The sequence below is a fragment of the Oncorhynchus clarkii genome, chromosome 1 (genome assembly GCF_045791955.1).
Source record: "Oncorhynchus clarkii lewisi isolate Uvic-CL-2024 chromosome 1, UVic_Ocla_1.0, whole genome shotgun sequence".
Lineage (NCBI taxonomy): Eukaryota > Metazoa > Chordata > Actinopteri > Salmoniformes > Salmonidae > Oncorhynchus > Oncorhynchus clarkii.
This window is the reverse complement of record NC_092147.1, coordinates 1894511-1920279: the sequence shown is the minus strand read 5'-3', so window position 1 is coordinate 1920279 and position 25769 is coordinate 1894511. Positions and strand designations below refer to the sequence as shown.

Sequence of the window (25769 nt, the reverse complement as noted above, 5' to 3'; positions counted from 1 at the left end):
TAGGGCCGCTAGCTAGCTAGATGTCGATAGCCACTGGCTAACGTAGTAGGGCCTCTAGCTGGCTAGATGTCGATAGCCACTGGCTAACGTAGTAGGGCCGCTAGCTGACTAGATGTCGATAGCCACTGGCTAACGTAGTAGGGCCGCTAGCTGGCTAGATGTCGATAGCCACTGGCTAACGTAGTAGGGCCGCTAGCTGGCTAGATGTCGATAGCCACTGGCTAACGTAGTAGGGCCGCTAGCTAGCGTTCAACCTACCTTGACGGCGCAGTTTAGGAAGGTTCATTCTACCTTGATGGCGAGGTAGAGGAAGGCTCCACCTACCTTGATGGCGTGGTAGAGGAAGGCTCCACCTACCTTGATGGCGAGGTAGAGGAAGGCTCCACCTACCTTGATGGCGTGGTAGAGGAAGGCTCCACCTACCTTGATGGTGAGGTAGAGGAAGGCTCCACCTACCTTGATGGCGTAGTAGAGGAAGGCTCCACCTACCTTGATGGCGAGGTAGAGGAAGGCTCCACCTACCTTGATGGCGTGGTAGAGGAAGGCTCCACCTACCTTGATGACGAGGTAGAGGAAGGCTCCACCTACCTTGATGGCGAGGTAGAGGAAGGCTCCACCTACCTTGATGGCGAGGTAGAGGAAGGCTCCACCTACCTTGATGGCGTGGTAGAGGAAGGCTCCACCTACCTTGATGGCGAGGTAGAGGAAGGCTCCACCTACCTTGATGGCGTGGTAGAGGAAGGCTCCACCTACCTTGATGGTGAGGTAGAGGAAGGCTCCACCTACCTTGATGGCGTAGTAGAGGAAGGCTCCACCTACCTTGATGGCGAGGTAGAGGAAGGCTCCACCTACCTTGATGGCGTGGTAGAGGAAGGCTCCACCTACCTTGATGGCGAGGTAGAGGAAGGCTCCACCTACCTTGATGGCGAGGTAGAGGAAGGCTCCACCTACCTTGATGGCGAGGTAGAGGAAGGCTCCACCTACCTTGATGGCGTGGTAGAGGAAGGCTCCACCTACCTTGATGGCGAGGTAGAGGAAGGCTCCACCTACCTTGATGGCGAGGTAGAGGAAGGCTCCACCTACCTTGATGGCGAGGTAGAGGAAGGCTCCACCTACCTTGATGGCGTGGTAGAGGAAGGCTCCATGCATGGCCTCTCTGATGACCTCCATGCCTCTGAAGGAGAAGGACAGGTTGGACAGGCCTCCACTGATCCTGGCCCCAGGCAACAACTCCTGTAGAGAATATATATCAATATTATATACTGTTAAAAGGTCAGGTTGATCCTGACCCCAGGTAACGACTCCTACAGAAAACACAGTATGGGTAATTAACAGTACAGCCTGGAAGCCCACACTGCCATGCGTGTTGTTTGAAATCCCCCTGAGGTGAGATGTAATCTCCTTTCCCAGGCAGACCCTGGACAGCTGGGTGCTGTAACATCACCACTGGTGTGGATACAGAAAGACGACACAGTCCCAGAGAAATTCCCGGAGCCTGACAACAGGAAGCCGTGTTAGTGGCCGAGTTTAGCAGAAAGACGACACAGTCCCAGAGAAATCCCCGGAGCCTGACAACAGGAAGCCGTGTTAGTGGCCGAGTTTAGCAGAAAGACGACACAGTCCCAGAGAAATCCCCGGAGCCTGACAACAGGAAGCCGTGTTAGTGGCCGAGTTTAGCAGAAAGACGACACAGTCCCAGAGAAATCCCCGGAGCCTGACAACAGGAAGCAGTGTTAGTGACCGTGTTTAGGAGAAAGACGACACAGTCCCAGAGAAATCCCCGGAGCGTGACAACAGGAAGTAGTGTTAGTGACCGCGTTTAGCAGAAACACGACACGGTCCCAGAGAAATCCCCGGAGCGTGACAACAGGAAGCAGCGTTAGTGACAACAGGAAGCAGTGTTAGTGACAACAGGAAGCAGTGTTAGTGACAACAGGAAGCAGCGTTAGTGACCGAGTTTAGCAGAAACACGACACGGGTCTCAACTGACCTTAATGAGCCTGGTGGCTCTGATGAAGTTGATGGCGTACTCGCTGTGTTCCTCCATGCCCGTGCCGATGGTCAGGATGTTGGGGTCAAAGATGATGTCGTTGGGGTCAAAGCCCACTTGAGTTACCAGGAGGCGATAGGCTCTGCTGCAGATGTCGACCTTGCGCTCTGTCTCGGTAGCCTGTAGGAAACCGGAGAAGACAGCTGTTTCAAGGCCTTGAGTGTTTTTTATAGGGCAGGGCAGCTCTAACCAACATCTCCAATCTCGTCTCATTGATTGGACTCCAGGTTAACTGACTCCTGACTCCAATTAGCTTTTGGAGAAGTCATTAGCCTAAGGGGTTTCACATACTTTTTCCAACCTACACTGTGAATGTTTAAATTATGTATTCAATATAGACGAGAAAAATACAAGAATTAGTGTGTTATTAATTTAAGCACACTGTGTTTGTCTATTGTTGTGACTTAGATGAAGATCAGATCAAATTTGATGACCAATTAACACATAAATCCAGGTATTCCAGGTAATCCAGGTAATTCAGGTAATTCCGAAGGGTTCACATACTTTTCCTTGCCGCTGTATATTCCTCTCCTTTCCTCTCCTTTCCAGAAGGCCATAACCACCACGGCAGCCCCGTGGCGTCTGACAGTCTCACCTGACCCTCCTCGTCGAAGGCCATAACCACCACGGCAGCCCCGTGGCGTCTGACAGTCTCACCTGACCCTCCTCGTCGAAGGCCATAACCACCACGGCAGCCCCGTGGCGTCTGACAGTCTCACCTGACCCTCCTCGTCGAAGGCCATAACCACCACGGCAGCCCCGTCTGACAGTCTCACCTGACCCTCCTCGTCGAAGGCCATAACCACCACGGCAGCCCCGTAGCGTCTGACAGTCTCACCTGACCCTCCTCGTCGAAGGCCATAACCACCACGGCAGCCCCGTCTGACAGTCTCACCTGACCCTCCTCGTCGAAGGCCATAACCACCACGGCAGCCCCGTGGCGTCTGACAGTCTCACCTGACCCTCCTCGTCGAAGGCCATAACCACCACAGCAGCCCCGTGGTGTCTGACAGTCTCACCTGACCCTCCTCGTCGAAGGCCATAACCACCACAGCAGCCCCGTGGTGTCTGACAGTCTCACCTGACCCTCCTCGTCGAAGGCCATAACCACCACAGCAGCCCCGTGGTGTCTGACAGTCTCACCTGACCCTCCTCGTCGAAGGCCATAACCACCACGGCAGCCCCGTAGCGTCTGACAGTCTCACCTGACCCTCCTCGTCGAAGGCCATAACCACCACGGCAGCCCCGTCTGACAGTCTCACCTGACCCTCCTCGTCGAAGGCCATAACCACCACGGCAGCCCCGTAGCGTCTGACAGTCTCACCTGACCCTCCTCGTCGAAGGCCATAACCACCACGGCAGCCCCGTCTGACAGTCTCACCTGACCCTCCTCGTCGAAGGCCATAACCACCACGGCAGCCCCGTGGCGTCTGACAGTCTCACCTGACCCTCCTCGTCGAAGGCCATAACCACCACGGCAGCCCCGTCTGACAGTCTCACCTGACCCTCCTCGTCGAAGGCCATAACCACCACGGCAGCCCCGTAGCGTCTGACAGTCTCACCTGACCCTCCTCGTCGAAGGCCATAACCACCATGGCAGCCCCGTCTGACAGTCTCACCTGACCCTCCTCGTCGAAGGCCATAACCACCACGGCAGCCCCGTAGCGTCTGACAGTCTCACCTGACCCTCCTCGTCGAAGGCCATAACCACCACGGCAGCCCCGTGGCGTCTGACAGTCTCACCTGACCCTCCTCGTCGAAGGCCATAACCACCACGGCAGCCCCGTAGCGTCTGACAGTCTCACCTGACCCTCCTCGTCGAAGGCCATAACCACCACGGCAGCCCCGTGGCGTCTGACAGTCTCACCTGACCCTCCTCGTCGAAGGCCATAACCACCACGGCAGCCCCGTCTGACAGTCTCACCTGACCCTCCTCGTCGAAGGCCATAACCACCACGGCAGCCCCGTCTGACAGTCTCACCTGACCCTCCTCGTCGAAGGCCATAACCACCACGGCAGCCCCGTGGCGTCTGACAGTCTCACCTGACCCTCCTCGTCGAAGGCCATAACCACCACGGCAGCCCCGTCTGACAGTCTCACCTGACCCTCCTCGTCGAAGGCCATAACCACCACGGCAGCCCCGTCTGACAGTCTCACCTGACCCTCCTCGTCGAAGGCCATAACCACCACGGCAGCCCCGTGGCGTCTGACAGTCTCACCTGACCCTCCTCGTCGAAGGCCATAACCACCACGGCAGCCCCGTCTGACAGTCTCACCTGACCCTCCTCGTCGAAGGCCATAACCACCACGGCAGCCCCGTGGCGTCTGACAGTCTCACCTGACCCTCCTCGTCGAAGGCCATAACCACCACGGCAGCCCCGTGGCGTCTGACAGTCTCACCTGACCCTCCTCGTCGAAGGCCATAACCACCACGGCAGCCCCGTCTGACAGTCTCACCTGACCCTCCTCGTCGAAGGCCATAACCACCACGGCAGCCCCGTAGCGTCTGACAGTCGTAGCCCTCTGGAGAAACTCCTCTTCTCCTTCCTTCAGACTGATGCTGTTCACGATACACTTCCCCTGACAACACTTCAGCCCCGCCTTGATCACCTCGAAGTTCGACGAGTCTATACACAGAGGTACCTAGGAGAGGAGAGGAGAGGGGAGAGGGGAGAGAGAGAGAGAGAGAGAGAGAGAGAGAGAGAGGACACCTGGAAGTTAGACGAGTCTATACACAGAGGTACCTAGGAGAGGAGAGAGGAGACCTGGAAGTTAGACGAGTCTATACACAGAGGTACCTAGGAGAGGAGAGAGGAGACCTGGAAGTTAGACGAGTCTATACACAGAGGTACCTAGGAGAGGAGAGGAGAGAGAGACGGGACACCTGGAGGCTAGACGAGTCTATACACAGAGGTACCTAGGAGAGGAGAGAGAGAGGAGAGAGAGGACACCTGGAAGTTAGACAAATCTATACACAGAGGTACCTAGGAGAGGAGAGAGAGAGGAGAGAGAGGACACCTGGAAGTTAGACGAGTCTATACACAGAGGTACCTAGGAGAGGAGAGAGAGAGAGAGGACACCTGGAGGTTAGACGAGTCTATACACAGAGGTACCTAGGAGAGGAGAGAGAGAGGAGAGAGAGGACACCTGGAAGTTAGACGAGTCTATACACAGAGGTACCTAGGAGAGGAGAGAGAGGACACCTGGAAGTTAGACGAGTCTATACACAGAGGTACCTAGGAGAGGAGAGAAAGAGGAGAGAGAGGACACCTGGAAGTTAGACGAGTCTATACACAGAGGTACCTAGGAGAGGAGAGAGAGAGAGAGGACACCTGGAAGTTAGACGAGTCTATACACAGAGGTACCTAGGAGAGGAGAGAGAGAGGAGGATTAAGAGGACAACTAGGAGAGGAGAGAGATGAGGATAAAGAGGACAACGAGGAGAGGAGAGAGAGGAGGATTAAGAGGACGAGGAGAGGAGAGAGAGGAGGCTAAAGAGGACGAGGAGATGAGAGAGAGGAGGATTAAGAGGACAACTAGGAGAGGAGAGAGATGAGGATTAAGAGGACAACGAGGAGAGGAGAGAGATGAGGATAAAGAGGATAACGAGGAGAGGAGAGAGATGAGGATAAAGAGGATAACGAGGAGAGGAGAGAGATTAGGATAAAGAGGACAACGAGGAGAGGAGAGAGAGGAGGATTAAGACGACGAGGAGAGGAGAGAGAGGAGGCTAAAGAGGACGAGGAGATGAGAGAGAGGAGGATTAAGAGGACAATGAGGAGAGGAGAGAGATGAGGATTAAGAGGACAACGAGGAGAGGAGAGAGATGAGGATAAAGAGGATAACGAGGAGAGGAGAGAGATGAGGATAAAGAGGATAACGAGGAGAGGAGTGAGAGGAGGCTAAAGAGGACGAGGAGATGAGAGAGATGAGGATAAAGAGGACAACGAGGAGAGCTGGGTAAGTGAACTTGAGCTTTAGTTAGGGCCTAAAGGACTTATTCTATAGATGAACTCTGTTCTTACAGTGTTTTCCTGCATCTCCAGGCCCTTCAACAACGTGGTTCAGCTTCCTGTAGCTCAGTACATAGTAACATCACCTCTCTGATACAGTATCACAGGAAGTGGTTTAGAAACACGATTAACCGTCGGGAAGCATTCAACAGTACGCAGGTATCTTATCTTTTTTAAATGTCCAGTTGATTCCTACCCTGGCGATGTCAGGCTCGGAGGATATGAGACAGCAGAACCGGGCCATGGCGGCAGGACCCTCCAACATCCCCTCGTCCATGTTGATGTCCAACACCTGGGCTCCCATCTCCACCTGGGTCTTGGCTATGCTCAACGCCTCCTGGAGACAGGCAGGGACCGGTTCACAGACAGGGACACAGACAGGGACACAGACAGGGACACAGACAGGGGCACAGGGACACAGACAGGGGCACAGACAGGGACACAAGCAGGGGCACAGACAGGGGCACAGACAGGGGCACAGACAGGGGCACAGACAGGGACACAGACAGGGGCACAGGGACACAGACAGGGACACAGGCAGGGGCACAGACAGGGGCACAGACAGGGGCACAGACAGGGACACAGACAGGGACACAGACAGGGGCCGGTTCACAGACAGGGACACAGACAGGGACACAGACAGGGACACAGACAGGGACACAGACAGGGACACAGACAGGGACAGGGGCACAGACAGGGACAGGGACACAGACAGGGACACAGACAGGGACAGGGGCACAGACAGTGACACAGACAGGGACACAGACAGGGACAGGGACAGGGACAGGGGCACAGACAGGGACAGGGACACAGACAGGGACAGGGACACAGACAGGGGCACAGACAGGGGCACAGACAGGGACAGGGGCACAGACAGGGACACAGACAGGGACCGGGGACCGGTTCACAACTACCTCGTAGTTTCCCGACATGATCAGCTTGGCGAACTTCCTTGATCCAGCCACGTTGCAACGCTCGCCGATGTTGACAAAATTAGTGTACGGACCGATCCTGAATGGCTCCAGACCTGTGACACAAAACATACATGCTCAAGCTGTGGCGAAAAGCTTGTCTGTGGTTTGCTGCTACTATTCATCATCATCATCATCATCAGCTACCGTGACTGAGAAGGTAAATCTCAGAGCAGATCTACTGTAGATTCAGGTCCTCCCGGTCTACGCCATTATATTCATGATTATCTTTAAAAAGAAAAGGCAGAACTGATCCTAGATCAGCACGTCTACTCTGCCAGGCTTTATATAAAATACCAGCCCTGGAACGGCCTGGACGGACACAGAGCTCATCTAGACTCTCGTCGTTCTACCTGCGAGTAGCATGTAGTCCTGAAAGACGTCAGTAGGGGGCACTCTGGGATGGCAGTGCTTCACTTTCTCAGCAATGGCCCTGAACACACAGAGATGTATATTAGTTTCACATATATCAGTCCTATATCTATAGACAGTATATCAGTCCTATATCTATAGACAATATATCAGTCCTATATCTATAGACAATATATCAGTCCTATATCTATAGACAATATATCAGTCCTATATCTATAGACAATATATCAGTCCTATATCTATAGACAGTATATCAGTCCTATATCTATAGACAACATATCAGTCCTATATCTATAGACAATATATCAGTCCTATATCTATAGACAATATATCAGTCCTATATCTATAGACAATATATCAGTCCTAAATCTATAGACAATATATCAGTCCTATATCTATAGACAGTAGTATAGACAATATATCAGTCCTATATCTATAGACAATATATCAGTCCTATATCTATAGACAATATATCAGTCCTATATCTATAGACAGTATATCAGGTCTATACCTATAGACAATATATCAGTCCTATATCTATAGACAATATATCAGTCCTATATCTATAGACAATATATCAGTCCTATATCTATAGACAATATATCAGTCCTATATCTATAGACAATATATCAGTCCTATATCTATAGACAATATATCAGTCCTATATCTATAGACAATATATCAGTCCTATATCTATAGACAGTATATCAGTCCTATATCTATAGACAGTATATCAGTCCTATATCTATAGACAATATATCAGTCCTATATCTATAGACAGTAGTATAGACAGTATATCAGTCCTATATCTATAGACAATATATCAGTCCTATATCTATAGACAGTATATCAGTCCTATATCTATAGACAGTATATCAGTCCTATATCTATAGACAATATATCAGTCCTATATCTATAGACAGTAGTATAGACAGTATATCAGTCCTATATCTATAGACAATATATCAGTCCTATATCTATAGACAGTATATCAGTCCTATATCTATAGACAATATATCAGTCCTATATCTATAGACAGTAGTATAGACAGTATATCAGTCCTATATCTATAGACAATATATCAGTCCTATATCTATAGACAGTATATCAGTCCTATATCTATAGACAGTATATCAGTCCTATATCTATAGACAGTATATCAGTCCTATATCTATAGACAGTATATCAGTCCTATATCTATAGACAGTATATCAGTCCTATATCTATAGACAACATATCAGTCCTATATCTATAGACAATATATCAGTCCTATATCTATAGACAATATATCAGTCCTATATCTATAGACAATATATCAGTCCTATATCTATAGACAGTATATCAGTCCTATATCTATAGACAATATATCAGTCCTATATCTATAGACAGTATATCAGTCCTATATCTATAGACAATATATCAGTCCTATATCTATAGACAATATATCAGTCCTATATCTATAGACAATATATCAGTCCTATATCTATAGACAGTAGTATAGACAGTATATCAGTCCTATATCTATAGACAATATATCAGTCCTATATCTATAGACAGTATATCAGTCCTATATCTATAGACAATATATCAGTCCTATATCTATAGACAGTATATCAGTCCTATATCTATAGACAATATATCAGTCCTATATCTATAGACAATATATCAGTCCTATATCTATAGACAGTATATCAGTCCTATATCTATAGACAATATATCAGTCCTATATCTATAGACAATATATCAGTCCTATATCTATAGACAATATATCAGTCCTATATCTATAGACAGTATATCAGTCCTATATCTATAGACAATATATCAGTCCTATATCTATAGACAGTATATCAGTCCTATATCTATAGACAATATATCAGTCCTATATCTATAGACAATATATCAGTCCTATATCTATAGACAATATATCAGTCCTATATCTATAGACAGTAGTATAGACAGTATATCAGTCCTATATCTATAGACAATATATCAGTCCTATATCTATAGACAATATATCAGTCCTATATCTATAGACAATATATCAGTCCTATATCTATAGACAGCAGTATAGACAATATATCAGTCCTATATCTATAGACAATATATCAGTCCTATATCTATAGACAATATATCAGTCCTATATCTATAGACAGCAGTATAGACAGTATATCAGTCCTATATCTATAGACAGCAGTATAGACAGTATATCAGGTCTATATCTATAGACAATATATCAGTCCTATATCTATAGACAATATATCAGTCCTATATCTATAGACAGCAGTATAGACAATATATCAGTCCTATATCTATAGGCAGTATATCAGTCCTATATCTATAGACAATATATCAGTCCTATATCTATAGACAACAGTATAGACAGTATATCAGTCCTATATCTATAGACAATATATCAGTCCTATATCTATAGACAGCAGTATAGACAATATATCAGTCCTATATCTATAGACAGTAGTATAGACAGTATATCAGTCCTATATCTATAGACAATATATCAGGTCTATATCTATAGACAATATATCAGTCCTATATCTATAGACAGTATATCAGTTATATATCTATAGACAATATATCAGTCCTATATCTATAGACAACATATCAGTCCTATATCTATAGACAACATATCAGTCCTATATCTATAGACAATATATCAGTCCTATATCTATAGACAATATATCAGTCCTATATCTATAGACAGCAGTATAGACAGTATATCAGTCCTATATCTATAGACAGTATATCAGTCCTATATCTATAGACAGTAGTATAGACAGTATATCAGTCCTATCTATAGACAATATATCAGTCCTATATCTATAGACAGTATATCAGTCCTATATCTATAGACAGTATATCAGTCCTATATCTATAGACAATATATCAGTCCTATATCTATAGACAATATATCAGTCCTATATCTATAGACAGTATATCAGTCCTATATCTATAGACAACATATCAGTCCTATATCTATAGACAATATATCAGTCCTATATCTATAGACAATATATCAGTCCTATATCTATAGACAGTGTATCAGTCCTATATCTATAGACAACATATCAGTCCTATACCTATAGACAATATATCAGTTCTATATCTATAGACAGTATATCAGTCCTATATCTATAGACAATATATCAGTCCTATATCTATAGACAATATATCAGTCCTATATCTATAGACAATATATCAGTCCTATATCTATAGACAGTATATCAGTCCTATATCTATAGACAGCAGTATAGACAGTATATCAGTCCTATATCTATAGACAATATATCAGTCCTATATCTATAGACAGCAGTATAGACAATATATCAGTCCTATATCTATAGATAGCAGTATAGACAGTATATCAGTCCTATATCTATAGACAGTAGTATAGACAGTATATCAGTTATATATCTATAGACAATATATCAGTCCTATATCTATAGACAGTAGTATAGACAGTATATCAGTTATATATCTATAGACAATATATCAGTCCTATATCTATAGACAGTATATCAGTCCTATATCTATAGACAATATATCAGTCCTATATCTATAGACAGTATATCAGTCCTATACCTATAGACAATATATCAGTCCTATATCTATAGACAGTATATCAGTCCTATATCTATAGACAATATATCAGTCCTATATCTATAGACAATATATCAGTCCTATATCTATAGACAGTATATCAGTCCTATATCTATAGACAATATATCAGTCCTATATCTATAGACAATATATCAGTCCTATATCTATAGACAGCAGTATAGACAGTATATCAGTCCTATATCTATAGACAGCAGTATAGACAGTAAATCAGTCCTATATCTATAGACAATATATCAGTCCTATATCTATAGACAGCAGTATAGACAATATATCAGTCCTATATCTATAGACAGTATATCAGTCCTATATCTATAGACAACATATCAGTCCTATATCTATAGACAATATATCAGTCCTATATCTATAGACAATATATCAGTCCTATATCTATAGACAGCAGTATAGACAGTATATCAGTCCTATATCTATAGACAGTATATCAGTCCTATATCTATAGACAGTAGTATAGACAGTATATCAGTCCTATCTATAGACAATATATCAGTCCTATATCTATAGACAGTATATCAGTCCTATATCTATAGACAGTATATCAGTCCTATATCTATAGACAATATATCAGTCCTATATCTATAGACAATATATCAGTCCTATATCTATAGACAGTATATCAGTCCTATATCTATAGACAACATATCAGTCCTATATCTATAGACAATATATCAGTCCTATATCTATAGACAATATATCAGTCCTATATCTATAGACAGTGTATCAGTCCTATATCTATAGACAACATATCAGTCCTATACCTATAGACAATATATCAGTTCTATATCTATAGACAGTATATCAGTCCTATATCTATAGACAATATATCAGTCCTATATCTATAGACAATATATCAGTCCTATATCTATAGACAATATATCAGTCCTATATCTATAGACAGTATATCAGTCCTATATCTATAGACAGCAGTATAGACAGTGTATCAGTCCTATATCTATAGACAATATATCAGTCCTATATCTATAGACAGCAGTATAGACAGTATATCAGTCCTATATCTATAGACAATATATCAGTCCTATATCTATAGACAGCAGTATAGACAATATATCAGTCCTATATCTATAGATAGCAGTATAGACAGTATATCAGTCCTATATCTATAGACAGTAGTATAGACAGTATATCAGTTATATATCTATAGACAATATATCAGTCCTATATCTATAGACAGTAGTATAGACAGTATATCAGTTATATATCTATATACAATATATCAGTCCTATATCTATAGACAGTATATCAGTCCTATATCTATAGACAATATATCAGTCCTATATCTATAGACAGTATATCAGTCCTATACCTATAGACAATATATCAGTCCTATATCTATAGACAGTATATCAGTCCTATATCTATAGACAATATATCAGTCCTATATCTATAGACAATATATCAGTCCTATATCTATAGACAGTATATCAGTCCTATATCTATAGACAATATATCAGTCCTATATCTATAGACAATATATCAGTCCTATATCTATAGACAGCAGTATAGACAGTATATCAGTCCTATATCTATAGACAGCAGTATAGACAGTAAATCAGTCCTATATCTATAGACAATATATCAGTCCTATATCTATAGACAGCAGTATAGACAATATATCAGTCCTATATCTATAGACAGTATATCAGTCCTATATCTATAGACAACATATCAGTCCTATATCTATAGACAATATATCAGTCCTATATCTATAGACAATATATCAGTCCTATATCTATAGACAGCAGTATAGACAGTATATCAGTCCTATATCTATAGACAGTATATCAGTCCTATATCTATAGACAGTAGTATAGACAGTATATCAGTCCTATCTATAGACAATATATCAGTCCTATATCTATAGACAGTATATCAGTCCTATATCTATAGACAGTATATCAGTCCTATATCTATAGACAATATATCAGTCCTATATCTATAGACAATATATCAGTCCTATATCTATAGACAGTATATCAGTCCTATATCTATAGACAACATATCAGTCCTATATCTATAGACAATATATCAGTCCTATATCTATAGACAGTGTATCAGTCCTATATCTATAGACAACATATCAGTCCTATACCTATAGACAATATATCAGTTCTATATCTATAGACAGTATATCAGTCCTATATCTATAGACAATATATCAGTCCTATATCTATAGACAATATATCAGTCCTATATCTATAGACAATATATCAGTCCTATATCTATAGACAGTATATCAGTCCTATATCTATAGACAGCAGTATAGACAGTATATCAGTCCTATATCTATAGACAATATATCAGTCCTATATCTATAGACAGCAGTATAGACAATATATCAGTCCTATATCTATAGATAGCAGTATAGACAGTATATCAGTCCTATATCTATAGACAGTAGTATAGACAGTATATCAGTTATATATCTATAGACAATATATCAGTCCTATATCTATAGACAGTAGTATAGACAGTAAATCAGTCCTATATCTATAGACAATATATCAGTCCTATATCTATAGACAGCAGTATAGACAATATATCAGTCCTATATCTATAGACAGTATATCAGTCCTATATCTATAGACAACATATCAGTCCTATATCTATAGACAATATATCAGTCCTATATCTATAGACAATATATCAGTCCTATATCTATAGACAGCAGTATAGACAGTATATCAGTCCTATATCTATAGACAGTATATCAGTCCTATATCTATAGACAGTAGTATAGACAGTATATCAGTCCTATCTATAGACAATATATCAGTCCTATATCTATAGACAGTATATCAGTCCTATATCTATAGACAGTATATCAGTCCTATATCTATAGACAATATATCAGTCCTATATCTATAGACAATATATCAGTCCTATATCTATAGACAGTATATCAGTCCTATATCTATAGACAACATATCAGTCCTATATCTATAGACAATATATCAGTCCTATATCTATAGACAATATATCAGTCCTATATCTATAGACAGTGTATCAGTCCTATATCTATAGACAACATATCAGTCCTATACCTATAGACAATATATCAGTTCTATATCTATAGACAGTATATCAGTCCTATATCTATAGACAATATATCAGTCCTATATCTATAGACAATATATCAGTCCTATATCTATAGACAATATATCAGTCCTATATCTATAGACAGTATATCAGTCCTATATCTATAGACAGCAGTATAGACAGTGTATCAGTCCTATATCTATAGACAATATATCAGTCCTATATCTATAGACAGCAGTATAGACAATATATCAGTCCTATATCTATAGATAGCAGTATAGACAGTATATCAGTCCTATATCTATAGACAGTAGTATAGACAGTATATCAGTTATATATCTATAGACAATATATCAGTCCTATATCTATAGACAGTAGTATAGACAGTATATCAGTTATATATCTATAGACAATATATCAGTCCTATATCTATAGACAGTATATCAGTCCTATATCTATAGACAATATATCAGTCCTATATCTATAGACAGTATATCAGTCCTATACCTATAGACAATATATCAGTCCTATATCTATAGACAGTATATCAGTCCTATATCTATAGACAATATATCAGTCCTATATCTATAGACAATATATCAGTCCTATATCTATAGACAGTATATCAGTCCTATATCTATAGACAATATATCAGTCCTATATCTATAGACAATATATCAGTCCTATATCTATAGACAGCAGTATAGACAGTATATCAGTCCTATATCTATAGACAGCAGTATAGACAGTATATCAGTCCTATATCTATAGACAATATATCATTCCTATATCTATAGACAGCAGTATAGACAATATATCAGTCCTATATCTATAGACAGTATATCAGTCCTATATCTATAGAAAATATATCAGTCCTATATCTATAGACAATATATCAGTCCTATATCTATAGACAGCAGTATAGACAATATATCAGTCCTATATCTATAGACAGCAGTATAGACAGTATAGCAGTCCTATATCTATAGACAGTAGTATAGACAATATATCAGTCCTATATCTATAGACAATATATCAGTCCTATATCTATAGACAATATATCAGTGCTATATCTATAGACAGCAGTATAGACAATATATCAGTCCTATATCTATAGACAGCAGTATAGACAGTATATCAGTCCTATATCTATAGACAGTAGTATAAACAATATATCAGTCCTATATCTATAGACAATATATCAGTCCTATATCTATAGACAATATATCAGCTCTATATCTATAGACAATATATCAGTCCTATATCTATAGACAGTATATCAGTCCTATATCTATAGACAATATATCAGTCCTATATCTATAGACAATATATCAGTCCTATATCTATAGACAATATATCAGTCCTATATCTATAGACAGTATATCAGTCCTATATCTATAGACAGCAGTATAGACAGTATATCAGTCCTATATCTATAGACAATATATCAGTCCTATATCTATAGACAGCAGTATAGACAATATATCAGTCCTATATCTATAGATAGCAGTATAGACAGTATATCAGTCCTATATCTATAGACAGTAGTATAGACAGTAAATCAGTCCTATATCTATAGACAATATATCAGTCCTATATCTATAGACAGCAGTATAGACAATATATCAGTCCTATATCTATAGACAGTATATCAGTCCTATATCTATAGACAACATATCAGTCCTATATCTATAGACAATATATCAGTCCTATATCTATAGACAATATATCAGTCCTATATCTATAGACAGCAGTATAGACAGTATATCAGTCCTATATCTATAGACAGTATATCAGTCCTATATCTATAGACAGTAGTATAGACAGTATATCAGTCCTATCTATAGACAATATATCAGTCCTATATCTATAGACAGTATATCAGTCCTATATCTATAGACAGTATATCAGTCCTATATCTATAGACAATATATCAGTCCTATATCTATAGACAATATATCAGTCCTATATCTATAGACAGTATATCAGTCCTATATCTATAGACAACATATCAGTCCTATATCTATAGACAATATATCAGTCCTATATCTATAGACAATATATCAGTCCTATATCTATAGACAGTGTATCAGTCCTATATCTATAGACAACATATCAGTCCTATACCTATAGACAATATATCAGTTATATATCTATAGACAATATATCAGTCCTATATCTATAGACAGCAGTATAGACAGTATATCAGTCCTATATCTATAGACAGCAGTATAGACAGTAAATCAGTCCTATATCTATAGACAATATATCAGTCCTATATCTATAGACAGCAGTATAGACAATATATCAGTCCTATATCTATAGACAGTATATCAGTCCTATATCTATAGACAACATATCAGTCCTATATCTATAGACAATATATCAGTCCTATATCTATAGACAATATATCAGTCCTATATCTATAGACAGCAGTATAGACAGTATATCAGTCCTATATCTATAGACAGTATATCAGTCCTATATCTATAGACAGTAGTATAGACAGTATATCAGTCCTATCTATAGACAATATATCAGTCCTATATCTATAGACAGTATATCAGTCCTATATCTATAGACAGTATATCAGTCCTATATCTATAGACAATATATCAGTCCTATATCTATAGACAATATATCAGTCCTATATCTATAGACAGTATATCAGTCCTATATCTATAGACAACATATCAGTCCTATATCTATAGACAATATATCAGTCCTATATCTATAGACAGTGTATCAGTCCTATATCTATAGACAACATATCAGTCCTATACCTATAGACAATATATCAGTTCTATATCTATAGACAGTATATCAGTCCTATATCTATAGACAATATATCAGTCCTATATCTATAGACAATATATCAGTCCTATATCTATAGACAATATATCAGTCCTATATCTATAGACAGTATATCAGTCCTATATCTATAGACAGCAGTATAGACAGTATATCAGTCCTATATCTATAGACAATATATCAGTCCTATATCTATAGACAGCAGTATAGACAATATATCAGTCCTATATCTATAGATAGCAGTATAGACAGTATATCAGTCCTATATCTATAGACAGTAGTATAGACAGTATATCAGTTATATATCTATAGACAATATATCAGTCCTATATCTATAGACAGTAGTATAGACAGTAAATCAGTCCTATATCTATAGACAATATATCAGTCCTATATCTATAGACAGCAGTATAGACAATATATCAGTCCTATATCTATAGACAGTATATCAGTCCTATATCTATAGACAACATATCAGTCCTATATCTATAGACAATATATCAGTCCTATATCTATAGACAATATATCAGTCCTATATCTATAGACAGCAGTATAGACAGTATATCAGTCCTATATCTATAGACAGTATATCAGTCCTATATCTATAGACAGTAGTATAGACAGTATATCAGTCCTATCTATAGACAATATATCAGTCCTATATCTATAGACAGTATATCAGTCCTATATCTATAGACAGTATATCAGTCCTATATCTATAGACAATATATCAGTCCTATATCTATAGACAATATATCAGTCCTATATCTATAGACAGTATATCAGTCCTATATCTATAGACAACATATCAGTCCTATATCTATAGACAATATATCAGTCCTATATCTATAGACAATATATCAGTCCTATATCTATAGACAGTGTATCAGTCCTATATCTATAGACAACATATCAGTCCTATACCTATAGACAATATATCAGTTCTATATCTATAGACAGTATATCAGTCCTATATCTATAGACAATATATCAGTCCTATATCTATAGACAATATATCAGTCCTATATCTATAGACAATATATCAGTCCTATATCTATAGACAGTATATCAGTCCTATATCTATAGACAGCAGTATAGACAATATATCAGTCCTATATCTATAGATAGCAGTATAGACAGTATATCAGTCCTATATCTATAGACAGTAGTATAGACAGTATATCAGTTATATATCTATAGACAATATATCAGTCCTATATCTATAGACAGTAGTATAGACAGTATATCAGTTATATATCTATAGACAATATATCAGTCCTATATCTATAGACAGTATATCAGTCCTATATCTATAGACAATATATCAGTCCTATATCTATAGACAGTATATCAGTCCTATACCTATAGACAATATATCAGTCCTATATCTATAGACAGTATATCAGTCCTATATCTATAGACAATATATCAGTCCTATATCTATAGACAATATATCAGTCCTATATCTATAGACAGTATATCAGTCCTATATCTATAGACAATATATCAGTCCTATATCTATAGACAATATATCAGTCCTATATCTATAGACAGCAGTATAGACAGTATATCAGTCCTATATCTATAGACAGCAGTATAGACAGTATATCAGTCCTATATCTATAGACAATATATCATTCCTATATCTATAGACAGCAGTATAGACAATATATCAGTCCTATATCTATAGACAGTATATCAGTCCTATATCTATAGAAAATATATCAGTCCTATATCTATAGACAATATATCAGTCCTATATCTATAGACAGCAGTATAGACAATATATCAGTCCTATATCTATAGACAGCAGTATAGACAGTATAGCAGTCCTATATCTATAGACAGTAGTATAGACAATATATCAGTCCTATATCTATAGACAATATATCAGTCCTATATCTATAGACAATATATCAGTGCTATATCTATAGACAGCAGTATAGACAATATATCAGTCCTATATCTATAGACAGCAGTATAGACAGTATATCAGTCCTATATCTATAGACAGTAGTATAAACAATATATCAGTCCTATATCTATAGACAATATATCAGTCCTATATCTATAGACAATATATCAGCTCTATATCTATAGACAATATATCAGTCCTATATCTATAGACAGTATATCAGTCCTATATCTATAGACAATATATCAGTCCTATATCTATAGACAATATATCAGTCCTATATCTATAGACAATATATCAGTCCTATATCTATAGACAGTATATCAGTCCTATATCTATAGACAGCAGTATAGACAGTATATCAGTCCTATATCTATAGACAATATATCAGTCCTATATCTATAGACAGCAGTATAGACAATATATCAGTCCTATATCTATAGATAGCAGTATAGACAGTATATCAGTCCTATATCTATAGACAGTAGTATAGACAGTAAATCAGTCCTATATCTATAGACAATATATCAGTCCTATATCTATAGACAGCAGTATAGACAATATATCAGTCCTATATCTATAGACAGTATATCAGTCCTATATCTATAGACAACATATCAGTCCTATATCTATAGACAATATATCAGTCCTATATCTATAGACAATATATCAGTCCTATATCTATAGACAGCAGTATAGACAGTATATCAGTCCTATATCTATAGACAGTATATCAGTCCTATATCTATAGACAGTAGTATAGACAGTATATCAGTCCTATCTATAGACAATATATCAGTCCTATATCTATAGACAGTATATCAGTCCTATATCTATAGATAGCAGTATAGACAGTATATCAGTCCTATATCTATAGACAGTAGTATAGACAGTATATCAGTTATATATCTATAGACAATATATCAGTCCTATATCTATAGACAGTAGTATAGACAGTATATCAGTTATATATCTATAGACAATATATCAGTCCTATATCTATAGACAGTATATCAGTCCTATATCTATAGACAATATATCAGTCCTATATCTATAGACAGTATATCAGTCCTATACCTATAGACAATATATCAGTCCTATATCTATAGACAGTATATCAGTCCTATATCTATAGACAATATATCAGTCCTATATCTATAGACAATATATCAGTCCTATATCTATAGACAGTATATCAGTCCTATATCTATAGACAATATATCAGTCCTATATCTATAGACAATATATCAGTCCTATATCTATAGACAGCAGTATAGACAGTATATCAGTCCTATATCTATAGACAGCAGTATAGACAGTATATCAGTCCTATATCTATAGACAATATATCATTCCTATATCTATAGACAGCAGTATAGACAATATATCAGTCCTATATCTATAGACAGTATATCAGTCCTATATCTATAGACAATATATCAGTCCTATATCTATAGACAATATATCAGTCCTATATCTATAGACAGCAGTATAGACAATATATCAGTCCTATATCTATAGACAGCAGTATAGACAGTATAGCAGTCCTATATCTATAGACAGTAGTATAGACAATATATCAGTCCTATATCTATAGACAATATATCAGTCCTATATCTATAGACAATATATCAGTGCTATATCTATAGACAGCAGTATAGACAATATATCAGTCCTATATCTATAGACAGCAGTATAGACAGTATATCAGTCCTATATCTATAGACAGTAGTATAAACAATATATCAGTCCTATATCTATAGACAATATATCAGTCCTATATCTATAGACAATATATCAGCTCTATATCTATAGACAATATATCAGTCCTATATCTATAGACAATATATCAGTCCTATATCTATAGACAGCAGTATAGACACTATATCCGTTCTATAACTATAGACAGCAGTATAGACAGTATATCAGTCCTATATCGCTGGACAGTAGCTAGTGTCAGAGGACAGAGCAGACGACAGGTCACCTGATGTGTGCAGGAGTCGTTCCACAGCATCCACCAACCAGATTCACCAGACCATCTGTAGCAAAGTCCTACACAAATCAAATAAGAGACAGTCAGTGTGTATAGAAACTGTAATAATACAATGACTATGAGGTCAAAGGTCAGACTGTCAGCTTTACTTTGAGGGTATTTTCATCCATATCAGGTGAAACGTTTAGAAATTACAGCCCTTTATGTACATAGGCCCCCCCATTTTAGGGGACCTAAAGTATTGGGACAAATTCACTGTGTATTAAAGTAGTTAAACGTTTAGTATTTGGTCCCATATACCAAGCACACAATCATTACATCACGCTTGTGACTCTATAAACCTGTTGGATGTATTGGCTGTTTGTTTTGGTTGTGTTTCAGATTGTTTTGGTTGCCCAATAGAAACAAATGGTAAATCATGTATAGTGTCATTTTGAATTCACTTTTATTATATTGTTATTTTTTATTTATTTATATTGTTATATTTTATTGTTATTTATTATTATTTATTTTATTGTTATTTTTTATTTATTTATATTGTTATATTTTATTGTTATTTATTATTATTTATTTTATTGTTATTTTTTATTTATTTATATTGTTATATTTTATTGTTATTTATTATTATTTATTTTATTGTGAATGAGAATAGAATATGTTTCGTAACACTTCTACACTAATGTGGACGCTACCATGGTTACGGATAATCCTGAATGAATCATGAATGATAATGAGTGAGAAAGTTACAGACACACATCATACCCCTAAAACATGCTAACCTCTCACCATTACAATAACAGGGGAGGTTAGCATTTTATATCATACCCCTAAAACATGCTAACCTCTCACCATTACAATAACAGGGGAGGTTAGCATTTTATATCATAGCCCTAAAACATGCTAACCTCTCACCATTACAATAACAGGGGAGGTTAGCATTTTATATCATACCCCCTAAAACATGCTAACCTCTCACCATTACAATAACAGGGGAGGTTAGCATTTTATATCATAGCCCTAAAACATGCTAACCTCTCACCATTACAATAACAGGGGAGGTTAGCATTTTATATCATACCCCCTAAAACATGCTAACCTCTCACCATTACAATAACAGGGGAGGTTAGCATTTTATATCATACCCCCTAAAACATGCTAACCTCTCACCATTACAATAACAGGGGAGGTTAGCATTTTATATCATACCCCCTAAAACATGCTAACCTCTCACCATTACAATAACAGGGGAGGTTAGCATTTTATATCATACCCCCAAGACATGCTAACCTCTCACTATTACAATAACCAAGGAGGTTAGCATTTTATATCAGACCCCCAAGACATGCTAACCTTTCACCATTACAATAACAGGGGAGGTTAGCATTTTATATCATACCCCCCTAAAACATGCTAACCTCTCACCATTACAATAACAGTGGAGGTTAGCATTTTGGAGTGGAATGATATTTATTCACTTGTCTGAATCAAATCGATAGATCATTCATTGGGTAGACCAGCTATAAATCAATAAATTGACCTTTAAATGTGAGGCTGTCAACTCCGGGGTCTCATCGTATCCACCGAACGTATTGGGCAGACCTGAAACAAGCAGAGGGTGTGAAAACGGCAGATCGTTGGTTGTGAGCACACAAAGTAAAGGTGAGCTAGCTAGAGGTGAGTGGGGACGGATGGGTGCTGGTTACCTGCATTGGGGTAGCATAAGACGTGAGCCGTGGTGCATTTCCCAATAGCCTGAATAAAAGGCCTCATCTCAGTGGCTCCTAAGGCACAGTTAAGACCAATACTGGAAGAGAGGAACACACTGTATATCAGCCTATTGAGGCCCAGTCTGATGAGGTCAGATTAACACACAGTAACATTGTATATCAGCCTATTGAGGCCCAGTCTGATGAGGTCAGATATCAGCCTATTGAGGCCCAGTCTGATGAGGTCAGATATCAGCCTATTGAGGCCCAGTCTGATGAGGTCAGAATAACACAGTAACACATTGTATATCAACCTATTGAGGCCCAGTCTGATGAGGTCAGAATAACACAGTAACACATTGTATATCAACCTATTGAGGCCCAGTCTGATGAGGTCAGAATAACACAGTAACATTGTATATCAGCCTATTGAGGCCCAGTCTGATGAGGTCAGATGTTGTAGATTCCATTAATCTCTCCAGCAGATCTGAAGTTTGAAGTTTATTTGAATATAAAACTTGAGGACAAACCTGTGGAAGTCAACAACAACAACAACAACAACAAGGTAGTATGGAAGTCCTGAAGCTTGATGTAATGACTCACCAGAGGGGTTTGGCATGGGACACACTGATGACGAAGGCCTCTCCTGTCTGTCCTGAGAGAGTTCGACCACTCCTGTCCACGATGGTGCCTGATATCTAGAAACACAATCAATCTCTCCTGAGAGAGTTCGACCACTCCTGTCTACGATGGTGCCTGATATCTAGAAACACAATCAATCTGTCCTGAGAGAGTACGACCACTCCTGTCTACGATGGTGCCTGATATCTAGAAACACAATCAATCTGTGCTGAGAGAGTACGACCACTCCTGTCCACGATGGTGCCTGATATCTAGAAACACAATCAATCTGTCCTGAGAGAGTACGACCACTCCTGTCTACGATGGTGCCTGATATCTAGAAACACAATCAATCTGTCCTGAGAGAGTACGACCACTCCTGTCCACGATGGTGCCTGATATCTAGAAACACAATCAATCTGTCCTGAGAGAGTACGACCACTCCAGTCTACGATGGTGCCTGATATCTAGAAACACAATCAATCTGTCCTGAGAGAGTACGACCACTCCTGTCCACGATGGTGCCTGATATCTAGAAACACAATCAATCTGTCCTGAGAGAGTACGACCACTCCTGTCTACGATGGTGCCTGATATCTAGAAACACAATCAATCAATATGTCCTGAGAGAGTACGACCACTCCTGTCCACGATGGTGCCTGATATCTAGAAACACAATCAATCTGTCCTGATAGAGTACGACCACTCCTGTCTACGATGGTGCCTGATATCTATAAACACAATCAATCTGTCCTGAGAGAGTACGACCACTCCTGTCCACGATGGTGCCTGATATCTAGAAACACAATCAATCTGTCCTGAGAGAGTACGACCACTCCTGTCTACGATGGTGCCTGATATCTAGAAACACAATCAATCAATACGTCCTGAGAGAGTACGACCACTCCTGTCCACGATGGTGCCTGATATCTAGAAACACAATCAATCAATCTGTCCTGAGAGAGTACGACCACTCCTGTCTACGATGGTGCCTGATATCTATAAACACAATCAATCTGTCCTGAGAGAGTACGACCACTCCTGTCTACGATGGTGCCTGATATCTAGAAACACAATCAATCAATCTGTCCTGAGAGAGTTCGACCACTCCTGTCCACGATGGTGCCTGATATCTATAAACAAAATAAATCTGTCCTGAGAGAGTACGACCACTCCTGTCCACGATGGTGCCTGATATCTATAAACACAATCAATCTGTCCTGAGAGAGTACGACCACTCCTGTCCACGATGGTGCCTGATATCTAGAAACACAATCAATCTGTCCTGAGAGAGTACGACCACTCCTGTCCACGATGGTGCCTGATATCTATAAACACAATCAATCAATCTGTCCTGAGAGAGTTCGACCACTCCTGTCCACGATGGTGCCTGATATCTATAAACACAATCAATCTGTCCTGAGAGAGTTCGACCACTCCTGTCCACGATGGTGCCTGATATCTATAAACACAATCAATCAATCTGTCCTGAGAGAGTTCGACCACTCCTGTCCACGATGGTGCCTGATATCTAGAAACACAATCAATCTGTCCTGAGAGAGTTCGACCACTCCTGTCCACGATGGTGCCTGATATCTAGAAACACAATCAATCAATCTGTCCTGAGAGAGTTCGACCACTCCTGTCCACGATGGTGCCTGATATCTAGAAACACAATCAATCTGTCCTGAGAGAGTACGACCACTCCTGTCCACGATGGTGCCTGATATCTAGAAACACAATCAATCTGTCCTGAGAGAGTACGACCACTCATGTCTAGGATGGTGCCTGATATCTAGAAACAAAATCAATCTGTCCTGAGAGAGTTCGACCACTCCTGTCTACGATGGTGCCTGATATCTATAAACACAATCAATCTGTCCTGAGAGAGTACGACCACTCCTGTCCACGATGGTGCCTGATATCTAGAAACACAATCAATCTGTCCTGAGAGAGTACGACCACTCCTGTCCACGATGGTGCCTGATATCTATAAACTAAATCAATAAGTCCTGAGAGAGTTCGACCACTCCTGTCTACGATGGTGCCTGATATCTATAAACACAATCAATCTGTCCTGAGAGAGTTCGACCACTCCTGTCCACGATGGTGCCTGATATCTATAAACTAAATCAATAAGTCCTGAGAGAGTTCGACCACTCCTGTCTAGGACTGTGGCGGTCATACAATTTTGTCGGACGGTAATTGTCAAGCAAATGAACGCCGGTCTCGCGTTAATTGACCGTTAATTAACTAACATGTTTAGCGCCTCAGGGCTTCCACACATACAAGCTGCTGATGTGCACCTTTTGGAGAATGAAAAAGTTAATTCAATGCATTTAATACAGCCTACACCGTCACAATCAAATCCATTATTTTGTGACATGGCCTATAAACCTGGGAATGTCTTAGAAATCTGAAAGATAATGGCCGTATGATGCAAACCTACACTGAACAAATATATAAAACGCAACATGTGAAGTGTTGGTCCCGTGTTTCAGCAACATGTGAAGTGTTGGTCCCGTGTTTCAGCAACATGTGAAGTGTTGGTCCGTGTTTCAGCAACATGTAAAGTGTTGGTCCCGTGTTTCAGCAACATGTAAAGTGTT

General features: G+C 39.3%; 1 protein-coding gene across 1 annotated transcript in view; it reads right to left on the bottom strand.

Moving 5' to 3' along the window:
• Window positions 1–282: 282 nt before the first annotated feature.
• The window catches only part of LOC139414193 (methionine synthase-like), a 35220-nt gene continuing 9733 nt past the window's right edge, over window positions 283–25769 (bottom strand). The window contains exons 8-17 of the mRNA XM_071162084.1: window positions 23143–23237; window positions 22537–22637; window positions 22371–22432; window positions 20825–20892; window positions 7388–7467; window positions 6978–7090; window positions 6260–6400; window positions 4508–4693; window positions 1991–2170; window positions 283–1233 (exon numbers count right to left, since the gene is read on the bottom strand). Of these exons, the coding sequence (XP_071018185.1) occupies window positions 283–1233; window positions 1991–2170; window positions 4508–4693; window positions 6260–6400; window positions 6978–7090; window positions 7388–7467; window positions 20825–20892; window positions 22371–22432; window positions 22537–22637; window positions 23143–23237 (1977 nt within the window). The remainder of the gene's footprint in view (window positions 1234–1990; window positions 2171–4507; window positions 4694–6259; window positions 6401–6977; window positions 7091–7387; window positions 7468–20824; window positions 20893–22370; window positions 22433–22536; window positions 22638–23142; window positions 23238–25769) is intronic.